This window comes from Aspergillus campestris, assembly GCF_002847485.1.
Source record: "Aspergillus campestris IBT 28561 chromosome Unknown P168scaffold_3, whole genome shotgun sequence".
NCBI classification, from domain to species: domain Eukaryota; kingdom Fungi; phylum Ascomycota; class Eurotiomycetes; order Eurotiales; family Aspergillaceae; genus Aspergillus; species Aspergillus campestris.
The window spans coordinates 1,602,923-1,622,231 of record NW_020194338.1 but is presented as its reverse complement, the minus strand read 5'-3'; the positions used below and the strand labels follow the sequence as shown (position 1 = coordinate 1,622,231).

At 52.8% G+C, this 19,309-nt stretch overlaps 7 protein-coding genes across 7 annotated transcripts; 3 read left to right on the top strand and 4 right to left on the bottom strand.

The window, feature by feature from the left end:
• Nucleotides 1-738: 738 nt before the first annotated feature.
• On the bottom strand, nt 739-2,260 carry P168DRAFT_288630 (Ran family GTP-binding nuclear protein). Its single transcript, XM_024836834.1, has 5 exons — nt 2,051-2,260; nt 1,746-1,838; nt 1,517-1,670; nt 1,255-1,460; nt 739-1,200 (listed from the first exon to the last, which is right to left on the bottom strand). Exons 1-5 carry the CDS (start codon nt 2,108-2,110, stop codon nt 1,069-1,071), a joined length of 645 nt encoding a protein of 214 aa, XP_024695311.1. The 5' UTR covers nt 2,111-2,260; the 3' UTR covers nt 739-1,068.
• A 216-nt stretch (nt 2,261-2,476) lies between these two features.
• Nucleotides 2,477-3,638, bottom strand: P168DRAFT_288628 (putative 26S proteasome non-ATPase regulatory subunit Nas2). The gene is made up of 4 exons (XM_024836833.1): nt 3,369-3,638; nt 3,238-3,310; nt 2,842-3,185; nt 2,477-2,772 (listed from the first exon to the last, which is right to left on the bottom strand). Exons 1-4 carry the CDS (start codon nt 3,534-3,536, stop codon nt 2,638-2,640), a joined length of 720 nt encoding a protein of 239 aa, XP_024695310.1. The 5' UTR covers nt 3,537-3,638; the 3' UTR covers nt 2,477-2,637.
• Nucleotides 3,639-3,860: 222 nt separating this feature from the next.
• P168DRAFT_117663 (putative Rho guanyl nucleotide exchange factor) lies at nt 3,861-6,992 on the top strand. The gene is made up of 4 exons (XM_024832601.1): nt 3,861-4,775; nt 4,832-5,347; nt 5,411-5,855; nt 5,905-6,992. Exons 1-4 carry the CDS (start codon nt 4,185-4,187, stop codon nt 6,861-6,863), a joined length of 2,511 nt encoding a protein of 836 aa, XP_024695309.1. The 5' UTR covers nt 3,861-4,184; the 3' UTR covers nt 6,864-6,992.
• Nucleotides 6,993-7,273: 281 nt separating this feature from the next.
• P168DRAFT_288626 (SBDS family protein) lies at nt 7,274-8,254 on the top strand. Its single transcript, XM_024836832.1, has 3 exons — nt 7,274-7,671; nt 7,773-7,896; nt 7,956-8,254. Exons 1-3 carry the CDS (start codon nt 7,508-7,510, stop codon nt 8,013-8,015), a joined length of 348 nt encoding a protein of 115 aa, XP_024695308.1. The 5' UTR covers nt 7,274-7,507; the 3' UTR covers nt 8,016-8,254.
• Nucleotides 8,255-8,438: 184 nt separating this feature from the next.
• Nucleotides 8,439-9,684, bottom strand: P168DRAFT_325547 (mismatch-specific DNA-glycosylase; the record flags this gene model as incomplete). Its single annotated transcript, XM_024841017.1, has 2 exons — nt 9,303-9,684; nt 8,439-9,210 (listed from the first exon to the last, which is right to left on the bottom strand). Exons 1-2 carry the CDS (start codon nt 9,458-9,460, stop codon nt 8,439-8,441), a joined length of 930 nt encoding a protein of 309 aa, XP_024695307.1. The 5' UTR covers nt 9,461-9,684.
• Nucleotides 9,685-9,729: 45 nt separating this feature from the next.
• P168DRAFT_288625 (uncharacterized protein) lies at nt 9,730-13,294 on the bottom strand. Its single transcript, XM_024836831.1, has one exon. It carries the CDS (start codon nt 13,239-13,241, stop codon nt 9,804-9,806), a length of 3,438 nt encoding a protein of 1,145 aa, XP_024695306.1. The 5' UTR covers nt 13,242-13,294; the 3' UTR covers nt 9,730-9,803.
• A 255-nt stretch (nt 13,295-13,549) lies between these two features.
• utp10 (snoRNA-binding rRNA-processing protein UTP10) lies at nt 13,550-19,305 on the top strand. The gene is made up of 4 exons (XM_024834911.1): nt 13,550-14,007; nt 14,058-18,495; nt 18,561-18,705; nt 18,759-19,305. The coding sequence occupies exons 1-4, from the start codon at nt 13,631-13,633 to the stop codon at nt 19,199-19,201; spliced, it is 5,403 nt and encodes a 1,800-aa protein (XP_024695305.1). The 5' UTR covers nt 13,550-13,630; the 3' UTR covers nt 19,202-19,305.
• The last annotated feature ends 4 nt before the right edge of the window (nt 19,306-19,309 follow it).

Sequence of the window (19,309 nt, the reverse complement as noted above, 5' to 3'; positions counted from 1 at the left end):
ATCACGGGCTATTCTTTTCTTCCTTGAGAGAGAATGCAAACAGAAATAGCTGAGTAAATGCTATGATCAAAACCCAGTAAAACCGGCTTTATCACAAAAAGAGCAGAAACGGCGCCCCTCTACAGTATCAAAGAAGACATGGATGGTGCAACCTAAGGATCAGCAATCCGTCAATTCCTGTCCCGCAGCGATTTCTTGTACGCTTGCCTGATGATATGTTCAGGCATAAAGTAGGAGACTGACAAACATACTACACCAGATGACGATAACCGAGACAGTAATCATTGACATGTGTTTTAAGGGAGAGAGAGAAAGAGAGTATATGTGTGTATGAGTACTTGTATGGATATGCGTACCTGTGATATTCAAAGCTAGATAAAAACATGTGATAAGAGTTTTAATTATTACTTGGTCTTGAGGATACACCTATACAACCTTAGGTATGAGCCCTGTGGTTAATTCGGTTGCCCTATTTCAATATACACATGTTATATCCATGGTGGCTGCGATTGGATGATTGGGTGGTGGATCAATGGATAATTGATGGATGTATGCCAGTAGTGTAGGAATTATGCGTGTGAATAGGTATATAGTATGTGTCTTTCCTTTTCTTTGTTCCTTTATGCTGGAAGAGATTTCGAGAGGTGAAAGAACATAGGCTGGCCTACAAGGCATATATATTGATAGTGTAGTGCTTTTGGTGCTCTAGTTTTCAGACCACAGATAAAACAGTTGAGAAAAAAAAAAGTTGAAACTTTGTAGTAGGGGTAAAGAGGACAAAAAGGGAGTCTAGACTACTAGGTGTTGTTGTGATATTTAAAAAAAAAAAAGGAAAACAAAATGCATATCAATCGTGCCCGACCTTCATGGACGTTTCCCATTCCGCCAACCGCTATCGTTGTATCGTAATCCGAGACTTGACATAACGAACCAGACCCAGTGGAATTCCCCGGAAAGGATGGCAGTCATGCTCTGGACGTCACGCCATGGCCATGCGAGATGGGGTGTGGGCGCGATGCCACGAGGGCTGACATCCGGTCTCCCCCCAAAACTTCGTCACGCACGAATTTACAAATCCGGGTCCTCTTCGTCGGGCAGAGGCATCTGGGCGGCCTCCTCCATCTCGGCCTGGTGCTGTCTGAGGACGTTCTCGTCGACCTGCACCTCGGGAGGAGCAAGGGCGGGGGCGGCAACGAATTCCTGGAATCGCCAAATTAGCAGGAGCTCGGGTCACACGGAGCCAAAGGAACCTACCAGCTGAGGGTTGCCGACGAGCTTGCGAGCGAGCCACAGGAAGGGCTTCTCGAAGTTGTAGTTGGACTTGGCGGAGATGTCGTAGTACTGCAGGTTCTTCTTGCGGTGGAAAGTGATGGTCTTGGCCTTCACCTTGCGCTCCTTGACATCGACCTTGTTACCGGTGAGGACGATGGGGATGTTCTCGCAGACACGGACGAGGTCACCTAGATTGGGGGATCAGCGATGGGTTGGATAGTCCTATGGGGAGATGACGACTAACGGTGCCAGTTGGGGACGTTCTTGTAGGTGATACGGGAGGTCACATCGAACATGATGATACCGCACTGGCCGTTGATGTAGTAGCCATCGCGCAGACCACCGAACTTCTCCTGACCAGCGGTATCCCACACATCGAACTGGATGGCACCCAGGTTCTGGCAGAGAGGTTAGTCGATACAATCAAGGCGAGGCGATGGAACGATTCCAGCCGGGGGTGGGGCGGTGCATACGGTGGTGAAGTTCAGAGGGTGAACCTCGACACCGAGAGTGGCGATGTACTTCTTCTCGAACTCACCAGTCAAGTGGCGCTTGACGAAGGTGGTCTGTATTGAACAGAGGTTAGCCAAACTGTTGTGTTCATGTCTCTTCGAGTGGCTGGAGGTAAATTTTTTTGTTGACGGCGGGGAAGCCAAGGGAGCAAAACAATCGAGGACAAAAAAAGGCCACGACGATGAGAAAGAATCCACATCATCTGAATGCTTTCTTTCTCCCTTCCTTGTATATATATTTTTCTTTATTAAAGTATTTTACTTGCCTTTCCGGTACCACCGTCGCCGACCAGGACGAGCTTAAAGGTAGGTGGGGCTTCAGCCATGGTGATGGATATGTGAGGTGAAAAGGAGGGGGTGGAAGGAAGAAAGATAAAAACAGAATCGACCCGAACAAGTCAAGAAGAAAAAAAAAGTCGGCAACGAACGCGACCGAAGTAGAGGCGATGAAAGTGGGGGGGAGGGGGAGGATCACAGAATGGAGAGGAAAGCAGGAGGGAAAGAGGAGGTGAAGAAGGTGTGAATTTTCGACTCGCCCGGGTCACGTGGAGTGTGCCTCAGGCAGGCTGCCCCGCGGACAGCTTCACGTCATCTGTTGTATACCTGTGTGTACGGTCTTACTGGTACAATGCACCGTATCTACTCGGCTAACTTTGACAGAGACTACCTCGGTAGTCAGGCCCTGGAAGAGAATTGGATGACAATGATGAATTCAGCCCAACCTAACGTAACGCCCTTTGATGCCTTCCGAGAATCCAACGACCCAACCAGTCTGTAACCCATATCCCGTTCCTTCTCGATTTCTAGAGACAGCCATAAAGCAACTATAAAACCAATGAGTCCTTGATGGACATCACAGTGGAACCAGATGACAGCCCAGTAGACCACGACCACCCCAATTTTGACGCGGCACAAGCTCTAATTGAAGTTCGCTGATGCAGCTTGGGTCGGAGTCGGATTTGCGAGAGACGCTAACGATGAGAGGGCGCTGGGAGAGTCAGTTAATGATTCGGCATAATAATGGTTGCCCGCATCCCAGGGACCACGAAAAGCTTACTCCTTCGTTTTGTTGCACAGTCTGGGCCACCTTCGTGAGACGCTCATGGTTTAACCAGTTCACGCTTCCGAAGCTGCGAATGGTGTCTCCCGCCTTCAAGCCAGCTTGATCTGCAGGACTTGCAGAGACCACGCTATTCACCCGCGCAAACGGTGGCCCAGCCGACCCAGCGGGGGTGGTATTGCCGCCCAAGTCACTCCCCGACCCTGATATCCCATTTGCTGTAGATGTATCTTGCGTGCGACGGGTGTTGGCGAAATGTTCCTGGATGGCTGAGTCGATGAACCGCATGACGTCTTTATGGTCGTTCCGGAGTCGGATGATTTGTACGCGCGTAGACCGAACTGTATATAATTAGCTCTGGTGTCGGGGAACACCTAGGTACTGTCGTCTTACCCTGCGCGACATCGATATCGTCCCGAGGAAATCCATCGAACGTGGTTAGGGTCGAATTCATGGTGACGCCATGCTGAAAAGGCATTCGTTAGCATCTACCGTACAAATGTAAAACCAAGCGTATCGCTCACAGAGCTGAGCACGCTACTAAGCGCAGAGAGTTCATCTTCGATGCGTTGCTTTTCTTGCATCAACTCGACGATGGTGAGCTTGGCGAGGTCGCGCGGAGGACCTCCGTCCGTCGACGGACCGGAGGTCACAGTAGGAGCATGTATATTGTCGTCCATGAGAATTCCCATCTCAAGAAGAATCGGTCATGGTCGAAGAAGGGGGATGGGTTCGGTCGCTGAGATTGTTGAAAGATAGAGAGCTCGTTATCGGGAGAGGTGGTGGGGACGGAGTTGTCAGGGAAAGGAATCTGGGGGGGAACTAGTTAAGGCACGTTCTTGGCACGCCCGGTCAACATCGTCTTCGGATTTGATGTCCTATACATCTACTGTCCAGTCTTTCTCCTCTTATTCGATGATTTGTTTCATAGACCTCTGCGCTGGTCTTTCATTCTATGATGGGTAATTGCACGTTTCACGATCTAGTCAAAGGATTCGGTAGGACATAGTGAACTGGCAATGCCCTCTACAATGAAGCCGAATTCCTCATGGAATCTATTCTTGTACTGAGGGGAATAGATACATCGGGCAAAGCCCAAGATCACCACGATGGAGTCAGACATCATGCATAATGCCCCTGGAAACGTGGAGGTACATCTGTGGTCTGTTGAACGCCTAAGGCCTGATTCTTGGGTCGTGCCTTCCAGGGCTCTTTCCTCTTTGATCTCTTCTGGAACAAACAACATGACCTATCTGGGAATTCTTAACTTGAAACTTTTATTCCATCAATTCATGATCTTGATTTCAAAAGCTCAATAGTCATATCGATTCAACTCCATCATGTCCAGCATGTCTTCAAGTTCGTCCGTCATCATGGAGGACAAGGATACGAGTGTGGCGGATGATTTCCACTTGGAGAAATACGGGTCACTGGTGATCCCACTGGAATCAAATGAGACACGGGAATCAACCGACCGAGTGGCGGGTTTCTTTCCCTTCAGGCGATGGGTGGATGGTTTTCGATCCAAGAAGCGCTATCGCTCCGACCAGCCCTCCCGCTACGTGGATGGATGGCCCGAGATTCTAGAAGACAGAAAACGCGACACGGAGTTCGATTTAGCTTGCTATACCAGGCTTCCGGAACCGCAGTGGGAGAGCTCATCGGGGACTTCATCGAATCTAGGGACAGTCCACACGGCTACGATGAGTGTTGCTAGCCAAAGCCTTCTGAGATCGCGAGCGACGACGCAGACTACGAGTAATCATAGCGCAGGATCAGACCAGCGTGGCTCTATCGACAGCCTAAGGCCAACCTTTAGGTTTTCAATCGACGAGGAGGCGCAAGTTCGTGCCATCAAGAGGCGTGAGGTCCTTCGAGAAATTGTCACGACCGAGGCAGACTACGTGTTTGGACTCAAGGCTCTTGCGGAGGCAGGGATACCATTTCTGATACAGCCTTACCGGTTTGACTGACGCGTGAAATCTAGGTTCTGTTCTTGTTTTCGGCTCGACCCGGGGTTTACCACAATGTACTCGACATTCGTGAAACACATGAGACCTTCCTCACGCAGATACGCGGTGTGGCACCTCCGTCCGGCCTTGCTAACGGAACCCTTGACATAGCCATGTCTAATCGAGTACATACGCACCGTGGCACAGTTGACCTGAGTCACCTCCGTATTAAGGCATTCCATAATAAGTCGCTGAGAACGCGAAAGTTCAAGACATCCATGGACTTGCGCTTTAGGGCGCTCGCAGCGGAAGCCAGTGCAGCGCTGGCCGTTGCGAAAGAGATTGGAAGGTTGTCGCTCTCTTTAGCTGCCTACGAGGAGTTCTGTAACAACTACCAGCAGCTAGAGCAGGATATGTATCTGCTGCGGCGAACGGTCCCCAACTGGCCGATCTTTGACCAAGGTATAGAAGCCCTGTCGAAGTGCGGTGCTTCCAACGAAATCCAGGGTCTAGAAAACAAGTCGATGACCATAAATGATCTCCTTATCAAGGTCAGCTCACGCTTCCTCGCCTGGCTTGATGTTAGGTGATTCTTCTGGGACTAACAGAACCAGCCCATCCAGCGTCTTTGTAAATACCCGCTGCTGCTCCAAGAACTGCTCAGGCATACCCACATCCAAGACAGCCCTTCTGCACATGATGGGATCAGGCAGGTTCTGGAGACCGTGCGCGCCCAAGTAGGGCGTATTAACGAGATCCCCGGAAATCCAGTCAACAAGGACCTTCTTCACAAGACAGTCCTACTCCAAGCTATGTTGGAGTTCCCTGCTTCGGGAGTTGTATACAATGTTTATAAACAGCTTGGTGCAATGGTACTATGTGGCGTCCTCCATGTCACGTACCAATCGGCAGCGACTATCACTGGTAGCTTCATGGTCTGCGTCCTGTTCGGAAGCCACTTCTTTCTAGCCCAACCAAACGACAGCTATCACAAGCTCCAACCCCTCCTGTGCTTGTACGTTTGCGACATCAAGATCGACGTGTTGAGGAATCGCAAAGGTGGCTATCCTGTTTCTGAGTTCTTCACGTTGGCACTAATGATGCATAGGTCTCTGCTGCCACGGATGCTTATACTCTTGGAAGCTGGAGTTCCAGTACCAAGGCAACAGATATGAACTGGTGCTGAGCGCCTCGTCCGCAACGGAAGCAATGCGATGGAATACCGAGATGCTCAAGGCCGCTTCAGGATTTGCCGAGGTGTCCAAGTCCACTCTGTCAGAGCTACGTGACACATCTTTACTGTCGATGGAGCTCAAGGCGTTGGATGGCGATCCCTCTTTGACGTCTCATTTGACACGCAGGCCTTCGATGAACTCACTGAACCCCTCTTGGTCCCAACCTAACATGCAACATATGATCATCAAGAAAACGCACAGTCCAAACCAGACGGAGGAGGCCAAACCGAACGATAGCGAGATCGAGCGGTTTAACGCGTGCAACGCGTGGCCAACGTTGACGTTGATTGCTAAGAGACAAGACCGGATCCGACTGGAGCGATATATCCGCTGTGTCTACACGCGGCACATCTTACCATACCCCGGGATGGTATCCGCGAAAGGTGACATCTTACTTGGAACGGAGTCCCTTATGCGGCGCCTCAGCTACCGTCCGGGGCTGTATAGGCGTTCGAGCTCCGTGAATATCCCTCCCCGGGATTCGGCTGCCATTTACAATCGGGCACGCAAGGGCGCTACCGACAACATCTACTCCGCCACGAGTAGTGGAAGGCAAGATACGTTCAAGTTCAAGTTGTCACACGCGAAAGAAAGACACGTCGAGACGGCTGCAAAGGGCCCAGGGACTGTGAGGAGGACGAAGACGCTACGATGCAAAGGCGTTACCGGACCAGCTGCTACGTCCACCCTGCCTTCGCCCCAGAAAAACGGGGATAGCCCCGAGACCCCTGAAATGTCATTCAAAACCTCGATTCGCACGATGTTCAATTCTATATCCCGTAGAAGGTCAAAGAAGAATCCTCGCGTGGATGCAGGCAGTGGGGTATGGTGATGCAATCGCCTCGGGGATGAGCTGCACCATTACATCAGACCGGTGGGGGGAGGGAAGTGGGCTGGAATTGTGCTGGTGGGATTGCTTGGCGACATGTAGTAATTCGGAATTCCCATTAACAATTCTCCCCACCGACGAGTCACAAGAGGAAATCAATGATCATAGGTGACAGGAAAACATTCCCTCGGAGGGGCTGAGCGGATCCTGGTTGTTGGAAGTATTTGGGACAATTGGAGCCCATTCTGTAACCGCTGAAATTATTTATGGGTCGGTGTCAGAGCTCCAAGGAAGCCCGCGATGACGTCGACAGAGGAGGGGTTGGACCATGCCATGGAGTGAGCTCTACATAAAGGCGTCCTTTGTCCAGCAATTCCAGATAATATCTTCTTCATTCTCAACAAGTTATCACCAAGCATAGCTATTCTACACTTTCTCAATACCTTCACATCTTCATTGTTATCCTTCAATTGAGCCTCAGGCCACCATCTAGACAGCTACCCATCCCAGTGACGTCATCACCTGTCATCGCAACACCTACTTTACTACAGCTCTCTCCCACCTCATCACTCTTCCAACCTCCAACTCCTCAATCAACACCTCTCAATTCCCCCCTACACACTCAATAACTCAATAAACCAACAATCATGGCTCGTGGCAGCGAATCCGTCTCCAAGGTCATCTACAAGGGCTCCACGGACGACTTCATCGTCTTCGTCGACGACCAGGAGATCCTCAAGCAGTGGCGCAACGACAAGTCCATCCCGCTTGCTCAGGTCGTGAACGGATGGAAGATTTTCGTTACTCATAAGTATGTTTCAGCCAAGTAACTCCTTCCCTTCTCAATTGGAGAGAAAAAGAAATGGGAAAGGAAAAAGAATGAATGAATGAAAGAAGCTAACAGCACCCCAGGCAAGGAACGCAGGGTATCCTCGACGGAGCCAGCAACGGCAGCCTCGAGAGCGAGTTCGGGACGTCCAAGGAGGAGGACTGTGTTGCTCAGATCCTGCAGAAGGGAGATTATCAGACGACGGCTGTATGTTCCCCCTTTACCTGGTCAATTCAATGGTTGATGAATACTAACTCTCTCTGTAGCAGGTGCATGGGCGACCGGGCGAGACCAACATGAGCAAGGGACCTCAGATCAACCACTAGGTTGAATTTGAATCTTTGTGCCCTTCCTCTCTACGGATGGTCGAATGATCGGGTCGGGCATGACTGGTCCATTGAATCATGAATGGGTGTCTTTTGTTTTTTTTTTTTTTTTATGAGCGAATGGGTTTGGGATAAACCTTACGGATACGATACGAGTATGCGTTATGTTATGAATTGCTGGGGAGTTCGTTGGTTGTGTTGAGAGGACAGCGGACTTGCTTAGCTGCATATGGATAAACAATAATATTATATTAGCATGAGAATTACTTGTCCGAAATATTTATTCTTATCTATATATAAATATCTTTCGGTGTTGAATTGTTGATCTAGAGTGTGCTGCCCTGGTCGTATTCCATATAGATAGGTCTTGATACAGTTGTATAGACGAAAGAAAAGAAAACAAGAAAAGAAAGAGCCAACTCCCTAACCACCACGCTCCTCCCTCCTCCGCACCACCCACTCCCCCAACTCATCCCAAACAGCCTGCTTCTCCGCCCTACTCATCCCAGCCGCCAACCCACTAGTAGTAGTAGCGACGAAAACCCTCGCACCGCCCCACTGCTCCGAGCGCCCCATATTCTCCCCCTCATCCTGCCACCCATAGCGGAACTCCTCCTTGCGAATAGCCCTCCCGCGCCTCACGCGCCACACCGCCTCCCAGATACTCTTCCCAACGAGACAGACAACCTCCGGCCGCTGCGCCGCGATCTTCGCCTCCAGGACGGGCACGCCGGCGTTCATTTCCGCGCGGGTGAGCATCGCTGCGTCGCGCGTGGCGCGCTCTACGATGTTCGTGTTGCCGATGTTGTACAGTGCGGGGAGGCGGTATGTGTCTGAGGGGGGGTGCCGGATGGGGGTTATGCCTGAGGCGTGGAGGAGTTTCCAGAAGAGGTTGGACGGGTGGGCGTAGGCGAAGCCTGTTAGGCCGGTTTGGATGCCGGGGTTTACGCCGACGAGGAGGAGGGTTAGGTTTGGGGGGATGGTGTCGCGGAGGAGGGAGTTGCTGGTGTTGGGGGTGGATGGGGTGGTGGGGGTTGTTGGTTGGCTGGGGGTGTTGCTGTTGTTGGTGGTGTTGATGAAGATGGTGATGGCGAGGTGAGAGGCGCGGATCGAGAGCGTGTCACCATGCGTGTGGTGGGAGAGGCTGGTGTTGGGGCCTTTAGGCGGCGTTTGCTGCGCTCTCGTGGGCGTGTTCCTGTTTCGCTGGTATCTTCTTCGTCGTGGGTCTTGCGTTTGCGCGGGTCAGGGTTGATGGATGGTGTTGGCGCTGGGGTGGGGAGGTCAGACGATGCGGCTTTTGACAAAGGTGATTCTCTGTCGGTGATGAATTTGGAGGTGTGAAAGTATTGGTTTAGTCGTCCGTTGAAGGTGGTCGTCTTGTTGACGGGGACGTCGTTATCCTCGTGTTGGAGGCCATTCTCCGTTGCGATTGTCGGTGCTGACATTGCGCGAGCTGATACGATGTAGTCTGGTTTAGCAGTGTTACTCGTTGATAGAATATACGCCTGATAGACCACCTATAAGTGAGTTGACACTGGTTTAAGGTTGAGGTGAAATCGAGGGAAATCGAGAACGATCCGGCGGTCTTGATTGCCTGCATGGCACGTGATCCAATACGAGGACTGGTGGTGGCAAACCGGTGCCTGGTTTCTTCCTTTTTCGAATAGTCTATCCAATCGTTTTTACCAGAAATTCAGTTGTGGAGAAAAGGTATGTGCGGTTTGTTTGATAGCGGTTCGACAGATGTAGTTATAGTCTACCTAATATAACCCCATGTACAAATCAAGATCACTCTTGCATCTGCTCATCTTCACTATTTGCATCCTCTGGCATGGTAATCGGCATTCCCCGTGCCACTGACTTATGTGTCATCTTGGACGCCATCTCCTCTAGTTCCTCTTCGATGTCAATGTGGATGCGAAGCTCTTTCTCAACCAACACATTGTACACATGCCGTAGCTCGTCAAAGCCCATACCCTCATCGCGCCCCGAGGCGGTCGGGTGGCGCTCGCGAACGACATCCGCGCGAAGGTGGGTGAACGCGAGCATGAGGAGCTCTTTCGACCATGGACAAGCGCGCATAGCGCGGTAGAATACATCCTTGGCGCGAGCGATGTTGCCGCGCCAAAGCTCGAAAAGGATGTAAAGTTTCCAGAGGGAAAGACTGGAGCGGGTGGTAGACATGATAGTGTTGGTTGCGCCGGTGCTCTGTTCGCCGATGGCCTTCTCGAATGCGGCCCTGACGGAGTGGAGCGTAGATCCCGCGTATTCGGGACGGAGAAGCTCGGTGTATATGGAGAAGAGATGCGTCGTGACTGGGACTTGGGTCATCGTGAGGGACTCTCCCGAGTGACGCTTGGTCTCGGTGATATCTCTGATGGTGTCCCTCACGCGCTCTTCAATGCGGAATCGAGTTTCGTTCCAGGTGAAAAGGCAGAGGAACATCGTGTTGTGGGGGAACAACTGGATGCTGTCCGCGAAAAGGGAGCGGATATGAGTAGGCTTGTACATGCTACTCGTACGAACATGGTAGTAGAGGAATCGCGCGCGGGCCTGATGGAGTAACTCGGTCGTGAAGGATTGGAACAATCGATCCTGCTCCGGCAGTGTACCGACCCTGCTGATAGCCCCATCGTACGCTTCCAATGCTTTGGTCAAATCTTGAGAATGGGTGAGGTAGAGAAAGATAGCGTAACAATCCGACCAGGCGACAAATGCATGGGACTTTCGGTTGGCGAGTATAATCTCCTGGGTTTCCGCCAGGTAGCTTTGTATCTTCAATAAGCTGGTCGGGCTGAACACCGGCTGATCAGATGTCCCAGGGAAGTCTTTCAAATCCACACTACTATGTGGCATGGAGATGAGGAGATGGGAGGCATGGGCTATGTTCCGCTCTTCTAGCAACTCCCAGACCCACGTTCGCCAAAGGTAAACACTCTCTACGCTACTGCTCTCGGAGAACGTTTTGCTCATAGAAAGAGATGTTGCCCAGACATGGTCAGCAGCTGCCTGGTTGCCGGACCGGCGCTCCATCAGTGCATACGCATTGTAAAGCCGCAGACTCGATGGCCTCTTCTTCAAAAGAGACTTTGCGTATTTCTTTGCCTCTTTGGGATTGCACGCAAACTCCACGGCAACGACGTACTCTGCTAGCTGCTCATTCCCTGGACTGGCCTCGACCAATGACCGGAGTGATCTTCGAACCCAGTCGGGGTCGATATCGGATTGCGACTCCAAAGCAACCTGTCGCCACGCCTTGAGCGAAGAGAACCATCCCTCACCAGCAAACAATGTATCGCCACTGTGGATGAAGTTCTGATGATGAAAAGAAACCGGAGATACAGGAGACTGCTCGGTGTCTGATAGCATAGTCGGGATCCATTTATCGAGCGTGGTGCCAGGACTGCTCATCAGATCATTTCGTAAGAAGCTGTCTCCGGACCATTTGCTGGTTGTCTCCAAATTGCTCGACGACATAAGTGGAGGAAGGTGGCAGAAACGCAAGAAGCCATCTATCAGCTCTTGCGTAGAATGCATGTTCCAAACCAAGGGCACAATCTCTGCGAGGTCAGATGCAATGATGACGCGATAAGGGTCATCTAGGTCTGATTCGTCCAAACTGCGCGCCGGTAGCCGTGCTTCAACGATTCGTTCTCTTTCACACACAACCCATGACGCGAATGTCGCCCTCAGATCGAGCTGGAATTGTGGCGTGAAGACCTTTGGGCTCGGGACAGTATTGGATCCACTTCTCCAGCCCTTCGCACCAACATCACCGAATCTCGCAGTTTCTGACTCCCAGAACTCCAAGAAAGCTGACATGAGCTTTTCTTCATCATGAACGTCTAAAGAGTCAGGTCTGTAGAAGGCGAGTTCAAAGACGGACTGCCAGAGGCCGATTGCATGTTCGGTGAACCCCGATTCGCGGATGAACGACGTTAGGCGCAGGAAGAGATAAACTTGAATCTGCGATTTTTGAGGGTGATCCGGAGCAGCCCTATTCAACTTGAGACATTCAACGAAGGTGGAAAGACACCCCTCATACGTGAAATCCAGAAATTGCGTCTGACGGAAGTCAAGGTATTTGACCCAGAGAGAGATGAATTGAGAATTTGCTTTCAAAATAGCTTGCCATTGAGAAGCAAGTTTCTTGGAATCCCAAAGCTGTGCACCTTCTTCGAGCCGACCAAGAAGAAGACGATCTCGAGAAGGCACTGCCCCTACTCGTTTCAACGCTTTGTCGTACAACGATAATTTGATGTCTGCCAGGCTCTTCCTTTCCGCATATGTTAGCGTGCTGGACTCCCTTTCAGCACCTTTGAGAAGTGACTCCTGGTAATCGATGAGTCGAAGCCAGCAACCGACATCATGGGGTGTCTGCTCGACATTGCGGAATAATTCAACGTTCCGTTGCTTGATTTCCTCGTCCGGGTCATATCGACCGCCCTCGTCACCACTGTCCGACACGGCTTCTAGATCGCTCGGGATATCCTCATCGGGCTTCGCCTTGCCAAGTATCGAACGGTATGCGTGTTTTTCATCATCAGAATCCGAGTCACCGAGGACCTTTCTGCGTTTTCGGCTTCTATGATCACTCAGAGGTAGATAATCCTTCGAAGCATCGGCGGCTGATTCGAGCAGTGAGGTAGGCCGCACGCGAAGTAGTCTAGACCGTTCCTTGCTCATCCCAGATAGAATACTCTTTGTTCCTGTCCGCGACGCGTCCGGACGCCAAGTGTTCGGGCTGACGACTATAGCATCCCCTTCCACTGTATCACGGTCGATCTTGTAATTGGGGGGCAAGCCCAGCACGCTGCCTTGGCCTACCCGATGGTAACGTGGCACACTGTACCGATGTATCGTGCCATAGACGATGTTGTAGCGGTCCCCTTTGCGATCGACAAAATACAAATTAGATGCATCGTCCGCTGGCTGTTTCACGGTGCTCGCTGGTGTAGTTCGACGCTCTGTCGGGAGCTCCCGCGCTCGCGGCTCGACATCTTGTCGGGAGGAACGGCCTTCCCTGCGCTCCCTCCGATGCTCGCGAGACCGAGAGCGTTCGCGATGGCTCCTGTGTCTAGAATGACGCTTTTCATGGTGCCTCGACCTTTCGCGTCTTTCGCTGTCGCGGGTGCGGCGTTCGGAAGGCCGATCGGGTGCGGGTGGAGGGGCTGGGGGAGGCTTGAAGCTCGAGAATTTGGGGATGGGCTTCCTCTCCTGAGACATTGTAGAGCAAGTTAGTGCGACAAGCTAGACCGCGCCCAAAACCACGGTCACTCACCTGGGAGCGCGATGAATCCATTACTCCAACGACGTCAATAACAGCCAGTCAGGTGAGGCATTGGACCACAGCGCCCAAGAGGGAAGGCGGTGGACAACGGCTGGAAAAAGCTCCGCTCTCACATCGCGCACTCTGATTGGCGGGAGAAAAAAGCGGCAGAAAAAAAAAGTTGCCCCGTTTAATCAGTAGATTTGGTGGAATCATTTTCAAACCCTCACCGGAACTACGCCGTCAGCTTCAAACCACAGATCTCCCCGTCGAGATTGAAGAAGAAGTCTGCCGAGGGATGGATGTGTTGACTGTGTCACGATAAAGAATAAATACCGGTTGCACAATGGCCTCGTCCCTCGCCGCGCAGCTGTCGCAAGTCGCGGCAAACTCTACGAATCAGTTGAACCTCAAGGCTCAGAGGCTAGCGCATGCGAAATCCTTGATATTTGACACGAAAGTTGCTGGCTCGCAGGACTTTGAAACGGTCTACCAGATATGCTATGAAGGTTTCACCGAAATATGTCAGCTGGACCCTCGGTTCGCGCCGTTCGAGCGCACGATTTTCAGCGAGCAGAGCAAGGCCGAGGACCGGACGGAAATGAACGCTGCCCAGAATAAAGAGCTTGACTCGGTTCTGGAGGCATTTTTGACGTTGGTCGGGGGAAGGCTTTTGCTGAGCCCTGCGGTCAAAGCCGTGGAGTGGCTTGTCAGGCGCTTCAGGTGCGGCGATAATATTCCAACGCGACGTCCGTTGGCTAACTTGTGTACAGGATTCATGAATATAACACGGCATTCACCATCCTCACTTTCCTACCTTACCACACCACGCCCTTGTTCTTAAATTTGCTGTCGATCCTACCGGAGGACTTGACGCCCACCTTCAAGATCCTGTACCCGTATAAAAGCGGCGCCGTCAATCCCCCTCGCCATCCCCTCGTGCACAGCGCGACGACAAACAAGCCGTTCTTTACCGCCCTGAACAGTTATGTTCTCCAGGCTGGCCGACAAGATGCCGGTCATCACGCGCTTCTGACGTTCTGGGCCGGGATCGCCACGGAGGCTGTTGCTGGGATGTTGGACGCAGGACGTGCGGGTCGGCGGGCAGAGGAGAAGGAAAAGCACGACGACGTTGTCCTTCAGGTGCTTCCTGTCATCAGTGATGGATTGGCTATGAAGGGAGTCTCGGAGCTTGTGATTGGCTGTTATATGCTTTGCGTCGTTCTAGCCCAGAAAGCTGCACTCCAGGACAACGTGCTCGATAGCTTAATGGAGGCCATCGCGGGTTCTTGGACGGACGAAACGCTAAACTCGGGCCTCATTTGTCTTTCGGTGTTAGCGCAGCGGAAGCCCGACACAAACCTTCCTAAGCGGGCTTTCAGGGCAATCCTTCGACTGGAGAACCCTATTCAAAAGCTTGCCGAGATCTCAGGCCAGTACAAGACATCTAACCTTCTCCTGGGTCTGGTGTCTGGGTGCGTTGGAGACCTTCACAAGCAGAAGGATACCACGCGTCTTGATATGCTTTCGCTTATGTTCGAGACTCAGCTTTTGGGAGAGGCCGATGTGGGCCCTGCCATGGCCCTGGTCCTCCATGCGGTCACCACTGCTAACAAGGACGGCGGAATACCTCTGCAATTCCAAACACACCTTGCCGAGCTAGTCCAGGACTTCAGCCGATCCGAAACTCTTGGCCCTATCTTCCAGAAAACCATCGAGGAGCGCTCTATTGATGTCACAAACCTGGAGCATAGCCTACAGACTGTGATTGAGGCCGTGCCCACGACCCAAGCCGTGAAGGATGTCGAGATGGACGATGCAGACAAGGAAGAGGAGCAGGAAGATCTCACGCCATTTTTGGTGTCGTTGCAGAAAGAGAGCCTATTCAAGGACTCTTTCCTCGGCGTACAATCCAGTCCTGTATTTGATCGTCTTGTTCAAACCTTCGCGCTTGCTGTCGGTTCGCAAGAGAATTTGGACTCCTTCACCGGCTTGCCGATCCTTGGAAAGACGAATGCTACCAAGTCTCCGCAATATCTGTCGTTCTTTACCAGGGTCTTCTCTGGCCCTTTTCCCACCGGAATCCGGGCCAGTGCTCTCAGCCTCGTCTCCTCAGTGCTTTCCACTTCCGCCGCCGTCGATTACCAGGGTCTCCTCCCTTTTCTGCTGGTCGCCTTGACGGACTCCTCGGAGAGAATCCGTCGCGAAGCGACAGGTGCCCTGCTCGCTGTGGCGGAGCTGTACGCGAAAATCAAAGGTGACGGAAAGGATGACATCTGGGCCCGGGATTCGCTCTACGGTCAAGGAAAATCCTCCAAAAGCGTCCAGTGGCTTTCGAACCGCGATGCACAGAAACTTTTTGAGCGCGCTTTGATCCCCGGACTGGAAGAGTATGTCCTTGATGCGGCTCACATCGGGCAGGTTTTGGAGGCTACGCTCCGCGGTACTACCGCTGATTCCGGAGCGTCTGAGCTCAAAAAGCCTCTGCGGTTGAGTGTTTTCAGTTTCCTCTGTTCCCACATCGTGCATATGCCGCTGTTCGCACCCAAATTGGTGTTGCTGAAGCTTGTTAACGGCATTGACAAGGCGGGCGGCGCCACTCGCACGAAGGAACTCGAACCTCTGTTGAAGACGTGGAAGGAGATGAGCGAACAGCGGGTCCAGGAGGCCTGTGATAAGGAACGCGTACCCGTGCCGGAAATGGAGAACCAAATCGTTTCGACCGTTACGCCCAAGGAAAAGGATGCGATTGCTATCCTCTTGTCCACTATCAGCCCGTACTCCGATTCGCTGCGTCCTTCGTTTGCCAGTGCCGTCTTCGACCGCATGAGGGGCATCTGGACCAACGTTGCAGAGGACCGACGGGTCGTCTCTGCAGAGAAGCTCTTCGATATCTCGATCGGCTCCGATTCGCCGCTTGCCAGTGGATGCAGGGATGTTCTTAGAGCCGTTGAGCTTCCTGGCGCCGTGCTTCTGCACTTCCTCCTGAAAATCCCCGCTTCTGTTACGGATATTGAGGGTCTGGGTCCGGCCCCCAAGAGAAGACGCACCAGTCAGAACAACATGGTGGCAATGACCGTCAAGGACGAGGCCAAGCTCAGCCAGCTCATGGAGCAGATGACGTTCATTCTGGAACTGGTGGACGGGTCTTCCCCCGAGACTCACCCGGAATTGGCCGATGGCTTGTTCCAAGTTCTGGCCGCCCTCCATCACTTCAAGGCGCAGGTCCAGTCGGGCATGAGCTACCTGCTCAGCTTGGCCCTGGGCAGCCTCCTGGCCATCGTCAATAGATCCAAGGCTACTGCAAAGGCGCAGTTTGACACCTCGGTCATTCGTGCGGACTTGGTTGTGGACTGTGTGCGCACCACGGAGAGCCCTCAAGTGCAAAATGCAGCTCTACTCCTTGTTGCTGGCCTGTCTGTTATTGCGCCCGAGTTGGTGCTCCACAGCGTCATGCCAATCTTCACGTTCATGGGATCCAGTGTTTTGAGAAAGGATGACGAGTACTCGGTTTCTGTGATCGACCAGACCATTGACCAAGTTGTTCCCGCGCTCATCCAGTCCCTACGTAACCAGAAACGGGACGTCGTCTCTGGAACGTCGGAACTGCTGCTTAGCTTTACGGCTGCATTCGAGCACATTCCATCTCACCGCCGTCTGCGACTCTTCCATGCGCTCATCACCAAGCTTGGAACTCAAGATTTCCTGTTCGCGGTTCTTGCCATGCTCGCCAACAGGTACTCTATGGACAAGGATGTTCTTATCTTGATGTCCGGCTTGGCCTCCGACGCGAGCGCTCCGATTGAATTGAGCACCTACAGCAAGTATCTCGGACTGGTCAGCGATTCCCTCAAGCCCAAGCCGGGCATTTCCAACGTCCTTCTCGGAATTGGCAGCGATGACGGCCGTGAACCCCAGAAGGTCGCCGTTGACCTGCTCCGCGCGCTGGCTTATCTTCTCAGACATTCTTCCCTGAAGTCGAAGATGAACAAGGCGTTCGCTGCAGAGGGCGATGCCACCACCCAAATCCGGACCCTGTTCTCCCAGATCTTGGAGCAAATCCTGTCCATCGGGGACGTCACCCAGAACAACATGAAGTCCGTCAGCCAGGCGAGTGGTGAGGTCCTCAGCGCGCTATTCGGCACCTTGTCGGCTGTGGACTTCCTCGACACTATCGAAGTGCTGCTCCAACGACCCAGTGATGAGCTCCGCCGGAAGGTTTTCCGACTTCTCGAAGGCCGTCTGCGCCAGAACCCCGAGCGCGACGGCGCATCGCAGGTCAGGATGCTGGACTTCTTGCCCACCCTGGTCAGTGTCGTCGAGTCATCGCCTGACATTCTCCTCAAGCACGCTGCGGTGGCTTGTATCGACCGGATTGCCGAACAGTACGGCAAGAAGGACCCGTCCAAGGTCATCCGTGCCGCCCAGGTTATCGCCAGCGATTCTTGCATCGGCCAAGAGGACGACCGCATTCGCGTTATGGGTGTGCTGTGCCTGGCCTCGATGGCCGAGGTCTTGGGTCAGTCCATGATCCCGGCGCTCCCCGAGGCACTCCGTCGTTCGTTGGCGTTGTTGGAGCTTAGCCTGGAGGAGGGCAAGACGAACTCCCGACTGCACGACGCCGTTTACTCGTGGTTCTCTGCGCTGTTTGTCCATCTCCCGTACATGGTTTCTTCGGGATACCTTGATAAGCTGCTCATCCTGTCCTTCAAGTCTGCCAACTCCGAAGGAAACGAGGACGAGAGCCGACAAGAGGCTCTGCAACTCATGGCCCGGAAGGCTGATCTGGCTGCTACTCTGGGAGCAGTGGACCGCAACTGGCAACACGCCGTGGCTGCGGGCCCCACCGCCACGAAGGAGACTCTGGAGATTGTCAGCCTGGCGATCGAGAAGCACCCCAAGTCCGCGACCGCGCAGAACCTGACCGCTCTGACGAACTTGCTCTTCAAGGTGTTTGATCTGCGCCGTGAGCAGGTATCGCTGGGAGCCAAGGCGACGTTGGATACCTCTGATCTGGATGAGGTCGAGGAGACGCTCAACGAAGTCATGATTAAGATGATCTACAAGTTGAACGACACCGCCTTCCGCCCCATCTTCACCAAGCTCCTGGAGTGGGCCACCACCGGTCTCACGAAGAAGGAAACCCAGGGTAACCTGTCTCGACTGACGACGTTCTACAAGTTCCTGCAGACGTTCTTCGGCACTCTCCAGGTATGCGCCCATCTTTTAACCCCCATGATCTTATTCGACAAAGATATCTAACAGTCTTATTCTAGTCCATCGTCACCGGCTACGCGAGCTACATCATCGAGAGCGTCGTCGCAGTCCTCCGCAAAGCGAACCCCAGCGACCCCAACAGCAAACCCCTCTGGCTCGCCACGATGCGCATGCTGCAGAAGGCATTCGAGCACGACCAAGATGGTACGTTATAACCCCTATAACATACAACGTGCATACTCTAACACAAACCACAGAATTTTGGCAATCCCCATCGCACCTGAGCGCGATCTCGCAACCGCTCATCTCCCAGCTCGGCCAAGCCAAGACCTCCGCCACCGCAGCGCTAGTCATCGCCGAGACCGTCCCGGCCATCACGGAGCTCGCCGTGGCAGCCGACTCAACCGACAACCACAAGGAGCTGAACACCATCCTGATGCAGTACCTGCGGCCGTCCGCCGGACCGACCGGCAAGGCGGCAGGCGGCGAGAACCCTTACACGCGACTTGCAGCCCTCAAGGCGGAACAGTCGCTCACGGAGCAGCTGGGCGAGGAGTGGCTTGCTCTGTTGCCTGAGATGCTGCCTTATATTAGCGAGCTGATGGAGGATGAGGATGAGAGTGTGGAGCGCGAGGTGCGCAGATGGGTGAAGATGATTGAGGATGTGTTGGGCGAGCGGTTGGATGATATGTTGACGTGATTTTGAAATACTTTTCTTTCTTTTTATTTATTGAAGTTTACGCACTTGGGATGGCGTTTGTTTGTCTGTATAAAAGTCGATAATAGATGTATACACATTATTGCATTT